Raw genomic sequence first — 10446 nt, forward strand, 5'->3', positions numbered from 1 at the left:
AGGGTGTCTGTGTGTATGAGAATGCGAATGAGAGAATATTTCAAATGTTCTGAGAGCAACAAAGAAGTTGCGCACTCACACCTCCCAAAGGTACACTCACTCCCACTCACACAACCACATGCGTATATTCTAAGCTTAGATAAGAAATTGTCAAAGAATTTAACTGATTTTTGGCTGAACGATAAGCGCCAATACCGGAACCAAAATATTGATTAATCAAATGCTTTTTTTAGACTAAAATACTGCCATGGTATTCTGGTTGTCAAGTTGAAAGCATTAACTAGAACTTCAAAACACATGCGATGGAGTTGCATTAAGCTTGTTTATGCCACTCATGCGAGGGGTAAACAACAATGTAACCATGATGTTTGTGTTCTGATCCAAAGAGATAGAGCAGAGAGATCACTTACAGCAGAGAGAAAGTAAACACGCACTCACACAAGCATGCATTGTGCTCTCTTGTGCTCTGGGAACGGTGCATTGAAAGGTAGCGCTATTTCCATAGTGGCTGTTTTGGCTGTGTCAGTTCTTCGGGGTCTGTTGAGCGCTTCGGTCGCATTCGCATTCGCTTTCGTTTCGTTTTGTGCTGTCGTTCTGGGGCGACGTAATCGGCGCTGCGCATGCGAAGTCAATGCGCGTAAATTGTAGCAACGGGCAGAAAGTGCAAGTACATATAAAAGTAAGTGCGACCAGTGAACGATTTGAAACAGTAAACAAAAATAAAGAGAAATAAGAAGCAGAACTATTATTATGGCCAACTAAGCAACCTCGAAGCCCGGCAAACAAAGTGCTGTGTGTCGAAGGTAGAAAATAACGCAAACGCAAATGAAAGCAATGCAAGTGCAAATACAACGAGTATTAATGACAGATTGAAGAAATTTTATGTGCCTCGCCAGCAGAAATATTTGTCCAACCATTTTTCGTGACTCCTAAATTGCGCAATTTACCAACAAATTTCCCATTCCGCGCCCCGTAGCCAATTCGTTTTGTTTATTTTACATTATCGATGCTCGGCATTTATTTACGCAACTCGGTCGGCCACCAACGCCGATGAACGACGAACGCTTATCACTGGCGGCAGAGAAAGGCGCATACATTGTAAAAATACCCAAACGAAATACCAACACTCAGCACCTAATCCCGTGTCCATCTATCCATTAGCGTATGCCCAAAAACAGCGAGTACATTACAAATATTGGGACTTCGGATAACGTACTGATAAAAATGCCCACACACTGCGCTCGCAAGGTGCAATAACAAGCCACGCCTACTACGCCCAACTACCATAAAAACAAGACTAACTGCAAATAAAAATGAGTAGCCTGCGGCCAGCGAGTGTGTGCGATACGACGCCGCTGCAGCGCTTCGAGAGCCAGAGCAGTTCCAGTGAGGAGCCTTCTTCGCCGACGGCAGCTAGCATCATAGCAGCCGCTGCTGCAGCGAATTCCACTGGACAGCATCCACAACTTCCACAACATCCACAACTCCCACACCAACAACAGCACTACAACAACAACAACATTAACAACAATGTTAAAGTCGACTTACAGCTGCCGCCATTTGTTGGGGCGGCTGCAGGAGGGGGAGCACTTGTCTCCAAGCCGACGGCACGCGGCACTGCGCACATCTTCGGACGCATCATTGTGGATCTGAGTTTGCTCAGCTGCGGTGAGTTTTGATCTCTACATACTATAGCATTTAGTATATAGTCTGTTAATAAAACTGAATATGGTAATTCGATGAAGCTGCAAACTTTAATTGAAGCGAACGCACAAACAAGTGTGCAAAAGAGCGCAAAAGAGAATGGCACACACTTCCAACGGGAAATTGAAGCTAGGCATTGCAGTTCAATAAATTAGAAAGAGAAGCAAAGTTACCTTAGAGTTGTACACTACAATAGGCATTGCAGTTCAATAAATTAGAAAGAGAAGCAAAGTTACCTTAGAGTTGTGCACTACAATAAATGTCACACTTCTTATGCGCTCTCTTTGAGCTTCTCTTTTGGTTTACGAGCTGTTATCATTGGTGTAGCTATTGAACTCTTGCACTTCAGCACTTCATTGTGGAGTTTCTAGTGGAACTCGAGAGAAGAATGTGCCATATCAGTGTTTCACCATGGACACAAGGTATGCGCGACTATGGTGATTATGTGGCCCCCAGTTGGGCGCCTCTTTTTTTCCACGCTCTTGTACTCGTCGTATCATTTCATTGTTCGCATATTTTTCATTAAATTAATGAAAACATTCTGAATTGTTGTTGATGTTGTATTCTTTAAATAATGAATAAGCATTTTCAACTGATGTGTTGAATGTTGAACGTTGAATGTTGAAGGGGAGGCTGTTAAATTGGTGGCCAGTGCCCACTTGTAGCCTCAATCAGTGCCCAAATATTCGCGCAATCGAGTGTTGTGTGATTTATACACGGCATTTGACTTAATTTACGCAAATGTTTGTGGGGTGAATTTATTTATTGTCGCTCGTTTAACAAAAAAACACAGAATAACACTCATAGAGAACGAAATCATCATCAATCCAGAGCAGCATGGGCTTTTCAACTGAAAGTGCCACCGTTTGTTTACCCACATCCAATTTAGGCATCATCAGCAGACCTTCAGCCTTCCGATGTGCGTCAGCTAGATTCAGAATCTGACACTCGAACCTCAGCAACAATGTTGCCGATCATCGTTCTGACTTTTATCGCCATCATGCTGCAGCCCTTGGTTTTCATGCAGATTGCAACTGACCCACTTGCCATGTAATGAATGAAAATATTGATGATCTAATCTGGTTTAGGAAAAATTATGCTCTAAAAAGAAGCGGCTAATTCTAAAGGGTTGATTGCAAGATTCCCTTTAATGTAGACTTCAACTTTTGTGTATCTCCAAGTTAAGGCTCCTTTCAATATCTTATTCAACAAGTAACCCTTTCTACCTTGAACCGGTTCAGCTTACAGACTAGTTAACTGCCCTATTTTACTCTTTTTTCTAACTTCACCTTTTACTCCCATAGATTAGAGCCCCTTTTGATCTCATTGTTACGTTTCATTTCAAAGTTCTATTCAGTCAAGCAACAAGTCTAGAATTCAGCTCGCGAAACGGTTCACAAACCGGTTTAGTAGCCTATTATGCCCTTATTTTCATTGTTCCTTTTCCCCTTCGACAGTTGGCCTGACCATGCTCGGGTTCTCGCTCTGGGGTGAGCCCAACAAGCGGGGCTTCTTCTGCGACGATCTCTCCCTGAAGCATCCCTACAAGGACTCGACCATACGCAGCTGGATGTTGTATTTGTTCTGTGCAGCGCTGCCCGTATCCCTGGTAAGAGAAACCTTTTACCTTTTGAGATGATTGGCTAAGCTAAGATCTCAATTTTACAGATCTTACTGGTGGAATTCTACAGGTCGCAGGATAAACACGGTAAGAAGCATTCCCATCATTATCACAGCCAGCAGGAGGGCAGCGGTTACTATTTGTGCCACATGGAGTTGCCCCATTGGTTGCTCGAATGCTATCGCAAGATTGGCACCTTTGTGTTCGGTCTGGGTATCGAACAGCTAACGACGGATATAGCCAAGTACGCTATAGGACGATTGCGACCGCACTTCCTAACGGTAAGTAGAGTTTTTTCGCTAATCCGCATTCATTTTCTTATCAACCTCTTTATTAAATGCAGCTCTGTCAACCCGTGCTTCTGGATGGCTCGACTTGCAGCGATGCTTCGAATGCGGGTCGCTATATTGAGGAGTTTACTTGCTCGACGGTCAATGTGAGTGCCAAGATGCTGAAGGATATGCGTTTATCCTTTCCCAGCGGACACGCGAGTTTCGCCTGCTACTCGATGATTTATCTGGTGGTGCGTATACTTAATATATTTTAATAATATCAGTTGCTAAGCTCTTTTCTCTGTTCAGATCTACTTGCAACGTCGCATGCATTGGCCGCGTCTTCGCATGTTTCGTCATCTGCTGCAGTTCCTGCTGCTGATGTTCGCCTGGTACACGGCCCTGAGTCGCATCTCGGACTACAAACATCATTGGTCCGATGTCTTGGCCGGTTCAGCAATTGGATTCACCTACGCGGTTGTGGTGGTTAGTTTTGCTTTAAAAATTACCTCATTCATAAGGTGATTAATCTCTCTCCTATTTCATTTCAGACTTCGACCATTTGGTAGCTTAAATTCACAGCAAACTCGACTTCAATCCCCACCGTTGCGGTCTACGCTTTAACTTTCCTGTGCTTGAAGTTTCAGTTCAGTTTTTAATTCTTAACATAATTTATTCTTAGTTTCTACCTGTACGACTATATACTTACCTGCAAATGTATACATATATCTACATTATACATATTTGTATAGTATATGCTTACGTATACACGTATTTTCTACGTTACGTTTTACGTTTTGTGCTTTACTTTAGTTATTCTTAATAAACTTTTAATAGTGTTTATTTTCGGTATTCGAAGTTGTTTGTGTTATGAGTTAAATGCTTATAGTTGAAAGATTTTCGGTTGGCTATGAAAACAGCATAATAATAATAAATATATGACTGGTCCTACTTAAATTGGGGAAACTGTTTAATTGTTTGGAATTTTGTTGCTGAGCTTGAATGCGCTTTCGAAGTTTCAAATTCGTTCACAAGTTAAGCTTTGCTTCCATGTCTTCTATGTTTATAATAAAGGAATTTTTTCTTGAGTTTTTATGATCTAATTAGAGGAAATTCGCTGGTTGAGAATTAATATACTACAGAAAGAAAAAAACGTGCTATAATCAAGAACAAAATCTCGATTCCAGATTATATGATGTCTTCCTTTTGTTATTGAGCATTTCCGTGTAATTATGTTCCTGATGTCGTCAAGTTTTGCATAACATTTAATGATAGTCTTGCGATGTCACTGTTGCAATGTGACCTTAATCGTCTAGAATCTTGGTGCAGAGTAATTATGTTACATCTCAATAGCAATAAATGTAAGTTTATGACCTTCTGTAGCGGTTCTTCCCATGTAAATAACTATGTTTTATATAATACTTCTCTAGAGCGAATTGAAGTTGTGAATGACTTGGGGGTTTTGCTTGATGCAAAACTAAAATTTGATAAGCATATTCTGTCTGCTGTAAATAGGGCCATGGGTGTTCTGGGATTTATAAAACGCTGGTCGAAAGAGTTCAACGATCCCTTTATTACCAAAACTTTGTAGGTCTCACTGGTTCGTCCTATCCTTGAGTACGGATCTCTTGTCTGGAATCCCCAGTATAGGGTTCATCAAGATAGGATTGAGTCGGTGCAGAAACAATTCTTGTTATTTGCTCTTCGTAGTTTAAATTGGAATCCTAATATTAGATTACCACCTTATCGCAGTAGACTTTTATTACTAAACCTTCCTTCTCTTTCTGGCCGTAAAACTATGCAAGGTGTTGTTTTCATACAGAGACTAGTTAATGGTGAAATTGACACTTTGGAGTTGTTAAGTCAAATTAGTTTTGCAGTTCCGGTCAGGATCACTAGGAATTTTCTTCCTCTGCTCATTTCACGAAGAACTACTAACTTTGCTTACCATAATCCCTTCCATATTCTATGTGTGAATTATAATATTCTCAATGACGTAGTTTGCTCTAGTAAATCTATTCCTCTACTCAAAACCTTATTATTAGCATATTTATCGAGTATTTAATTGTTTTTCATCTTCTTATACATATATCCTAAACTATTTTTATATTAATTCAATTAGCTGGGCCACTTGATGGTACTGCCGTTAGTACGTCAACGTCCAAATAAAATAAAAAAAATTAGCCAGGAAGGGTTACTCTTAAATCACAAATAAATCATAAAATTCTAGTTAGCCCAATCTTGATATTCAAGATTATAATCTTATTTTAAAACTGAAACAAGATTTTCAATCTACTTTTCAATCTAAATTATATTCTATCAGCGATAGTATCTCAATTAAAATCGTTTTATAAACATGTGTAGGCTTTCATTCTTGTTTCTTGCTATACAGTACAATTGTTGTTGTCTGCTAGTTACAGGGTGTTTTATAGTCATTCATTCGCATTATATTTCTAAGGTATTTCATGGCTGTATAGTATAATGTTTCTATAACATCTCTTTTAAAGCATTTTTGTTTACTGAAGAGCACAATTAAGTATTGGACTAATTTTGTTTGCTACTTTGCTAGGATCTTCTAAATTTGTTCCTGTATTCATTAGTTAAATATATCTTTTGAGTACTCATAAAAACAATCGAATATATATCTTCTTTCTTTTAATTTATTATTTCAAAGACAAGCTAAATGAATTGGACTACTTCTTGTCTGCTAGTTACAGGGTATTTCCTAGTCAAGTATTCACTTTACAAATCCCAAATCTTTGCATAGATAATTACTACACTTTATAGAGTAACTACCGGTTATTTGACCTATAGCGTGGCCAAATGTTAACTTAATTTAGGCAAAATCCTTGGCGCTGATTTGATCCGAATGCCGAATGCATTCGAGCCGCGTTGACAAACGCTGTTGACTGAAACTGGTAACTTGGCTCAAACTGGCTGCAGTGTCAGTCTCTCAGTCGCTCACTCAGCGTGAAGTGGCCAAAATGCATTTGGCAGTTGCCGTTAGTTTGGCAGTTTGGCGTCAGATAGCCGAATGACTTATGGCCAACCCGTTGGCCATTTTAGACAGTTGGCCATTTGGCTATTTGCTTAGTTTAGACATGGCTAAATGGCTAATGGCTAATTAACAATTAGCTACAGTGGCGGGGGCAATCAGTTTGGGTCTTTTAATTAGTTGCACCTCCTTCTCTCCCTCTCTCTCTCTCTTTGCCATTGCAATTTGCATTTTAATCGAATTTATTGCAGGGAGAAGCAGGAGAAGATGGAGGAAGAGAAGGAGGAGTCAGTGTCCATCACTCAATCAAGTCGGCAGTCTGGACACGTCGCTTTATGTGGTTAAGTCAACTATCAGCACTCAGGCAAAAGTCTTTTGCTCTCGGAGATTGATGAGTTTGTTAAATGCTAATGTTGCCACAAGCCGTGGATGCCACAGAGGCCACTCGAATGCGATGATGCCACAATTCAAGCATTGCCAGCGAATGTTCCATATTTTTGGTTTGCCAAGTCGCTTTTTAGCAATTAACACAATTTTTTATTTCACTTTTATCAGCAACAATTACAATTTCAGTATCTTCTCCCCCATTTTCCAAAGCATTTCCCCTCTTTTTTCTCTATTTTTTGTGGCTTTTCTTGGGGGCTTTTCAATTGCCCCGCCTGCATCTGCATCTTGCGCTGTCAATTGGCCGTCTTCGTGTCTGTCAATAGCTTCAAGTTTATGTCCCAAGCTATCCAGCTATCGCCAGCTGTTGATAGACCCAGCCACAGTGAATAAAACTTCTTATTTTTTTTTACGACTTTATGACAAATGCCGGAGGGAGTTGAGTTGAGTTGAGTTCTTTCACCATTTCCACTTCCACTTCCATCTCCCTCCCATCAGATTGGCAATTTCAATTCAGGCGCTTAAATTAATTTAGAAGCATGAAAATGACGTCGGAACATTAAGGTAACAACGAGACACGCTCCGTTCTTGTTCTTGTTTTTTTATTTATGACGAAAACTGTGGAAAATTGCATTTTAGGGGAGGCAGCGCATCAGACATGTTCGCACCATTAAAATCCCAAAACACAATCCCAATCCCAACTCGAATCTCTGAGCTCTGGCACAATGCACAAATCTCGATTCGTATCGGCAGCTCGTGATAGAAATTATTATTGCCTGGCATTCTTGTGAATACCCTGTAAATGCTTGTTAAATGGGGATGGATTACATTTTTGATGTTGTATGGAGAGTAGTTTAAGCAGATGAAGCTTTTATATTGGCTGCAAATTTGTATTGCTGTTACTGATACTTTCTTAGATAGTTTAACTATAAAGTAAATATAGAGTGAGATAATTTGAAATTTCTTTATTACTTAGACAGCCCGCAATAACATATTGTAGACCGATGACTTACTTCAATCTAATGCAATATAGAAAATAATATCAAATTAAATAAAATACTATACTGTAGTATGGTATTGGTATGTTATTTAATTTCATATTATACATCTATCTATCTATCTATACATCTATCTATCTGTCTTTCTATCTATCTATCCATGCTTAAATGCAGACAAAAGAAGAGATGTTCAAACTAAAATAAAATATATAGAAGGAATACAATGATATCAAATATAATTGCTACTCAGTTATGTTATTTCTTATTACTTTCCATATTTCTGACTTTCATTGAATTCTGAAAAAAGGTATTTTTATTTTAAATTACTATTCGTTAAAATATTTTTGATTACTTTCCATAATTCAGACTTTCATTAGATTCTTAAATTACTATTCTTTAAAAAACCGTTGCTTATGCCTATTCTGTTTTTTGATTAATTTCCATAACTCGGACTTTCATTAGATTTTCAAAAGATATTTTTACATTAAATTACTATTCTTTAAACAAATTTGCAATTCAGATTACTTTTATATTACTAAATCAACAAACAAAATTAGAAAAACTTTTTAAAAGATATCGAAAATTGTTAGACGAACGGCTTAAAAGATATCGAAATATATAATTTTAACTTGGTTTATATTAATAATATATATTAAAAATGAAATTTTTCAATCACTCTTCACAATTCGGACTTACTTCATTTATGTTTTTGAAAACATTTGTCATTTAAATTACATTTCAACTCAAAGTTTTTGGGTTCTTTTTGTCAGTCTGATCTCTCGTCGCAGTTACAGGGTGTGCTGCAATCGAGCAAGCTAGCCTGTTACTATGAGAGCAAAGTTCTATGCGGCTTCGTGTCGCTGCGAGGCATGACCACATTTCATGCCACAATGTCCAGCGCAGAAAGCGTTAAATTTTCCACATGCAGCGTCTCTGGACGTGTAACAAGCAGTCGCTGCCAAGGGTGAAAGAGGTGTCGATGAGGCTGAGTACGAGTATGAGGACGAGAAGGAGAATGTGGGAGAAGCAGCCGGCAGCCAGGAGGAAGGAGGCAGGGAAACTGCACAGTCATAGGTCGTTATGGCGAACGTGGGCCAAGAGTTGCGTGGGTAACATTTTATTTATATTTTTAGTCCCGCGACGCAGATCGTTGAGCAGCCTTTTGTCTACGAACTGAAGAAGAAAACGTGGAACGTGTCTGCTGCTGCTGCTGCCGTGATGTTGTGGCTGCCACACACAACGAGTGGCAGCATGTTCCGTGTCCTGTGAATCCATGTGGGCTGCGTTTTGTGGAGTCGAGAGTCTGAAGTGTGGCATGGCAATTAGTTGGGCCTCTGCAATTTGTGTGCTGGCCCTAAACGCTTATTAATGAGTTCAAGTCAATTTTGAGATATGCGCATTATTTATGGCGCCGCAATATTGCCTGCAAGTGAAATCTATAAATCTTGGCCAAGCTTTAACAGATAAGGCCAAGACGGAGTCGGACTTTGAAGCTGGCGGCTGATGAAGATTACGAGCGCATAAATCGTGGAGGATGAGGCGTGGATTCTGCAGCGAATTTATGCGCACATTAGAGAAAATTTCAGGTAACGCCTTTCCCCTCCCCTCACCCCTCACCACTCCCTTATCTTGTGAAAATCTACGCTATTTTCCATTCGAATGCATTTCGAATGCAGCTAAAGTTGTTGTCGTGTTTAGAAGTGACACATAAATAACTTTGCAACTTCGTCTCACCCCTTTGAATGTTGCCTCGTCTGTTTGCCTTCTTGCTTGCAACACTGTTGCACCCCTCGAGTCCGCACAGCAGGACGTGGCAGTGGCATTGAAAGCGGGCGCCTCTTTTGACACCTCTTTAGTTGCTGAATGCTGAATGCTGAGTGAATGATCTATGAATACCCGTTTTTGCTTGTTGCTAACAAACTGTTAACGTTTTCATTTTGGACAGTCAACAACAACCACCTGGGTGGACATTATAGTTGTGCTCAGCATCTGTAAAACTGGGCGTGGCACTTCTCGGCAACTTTTCGAACTCCTCTCGCTGTTGTTAGCCGCATTTCCTCTGACGACTGCTTAAGCTGAAACTCAAATACACAACTCGAAGCTTGTTGCTTGGACAATGCACAGCTTGTTGTCGTTGATGAACTGTTTTTTTTTTTTTTTTGTTTTTTCATTTTCCCCTCATTGGATAAACATGTATTTATAAGCAGACAGGTACTTGTAGTCTTGATGAGCTGTTAAGCAAGTGGGCGTGGTGGTTTAATGCAATAGCGTAATCCCGACTGCAAATTGCTCATCAGCCATAACATCAACATCGGCCAGTTTGCTAGACAGTCATTTGGGTAATCACAAAAAGCGAATTTCTAGACGGAATTTCTTTACAACGTGACTGCAATTTGTAGTAGCTGCGATGAGCTGAATCAAATCAGTGCGTTTTAATTGAATAAACGCAGCAGTTATAAATGTTTACATTAA

General features: G+C 39.6%; 1 protein-coding gene across 2 annotated transcripts; it reads left to right on the forward strand.

Moving 5' to 3' along the window:
- Positions 1-520: 520 nt before the first annotated feature.
- Positions 521-4449, forward strand: LOC133846291 (putative phosphatidate phosphatase). Of its 2 annotated transcripts, XM_062281158.1 has the most exons (7): positions 521-1098; positions 1162-1668; positions 3162-3313; positions 3373-3606; positions 3669-3848; positions 3907-4083; positions 4149-4449. In XM_062281158.1, exons 2-7 carry the CDS (start codon positions 1314-1316, stop codon positions 4164-4166), a joined length of 1116 nt encoding a protein of 371 aa, XP_062137142.1. In that variant the 5' UTR covers positions 521-1098; positions 1162-1313; the 3' UTR covers positions 4167-4449. The 2 variants fall into 2 exon arrangements, with proteins under 2 accessions (XP_062137142.1, XP_062137141.1); XM_062281157.1 differs by having other exon boundaries at positions 521-1668.
- Positions 4450-10446: the final 5997 nt, after the last annotated feature.

The sequence above is a fragment of the Drosophila sulfurigaster genome, chromosome 3, assembly GCF_023558435.1.
Source record: "Drosophila sulfurigaster albostrigata strain 15112-1811.04 chromosome 3, ASM2355843v2, whole genome shotgun sequence".
NCBI lineage: Eukaryota > Metazoa > Arthropoda > Insecta > Diptera > Drosophilidae > Drosophila > Drosophila sulfurigaster.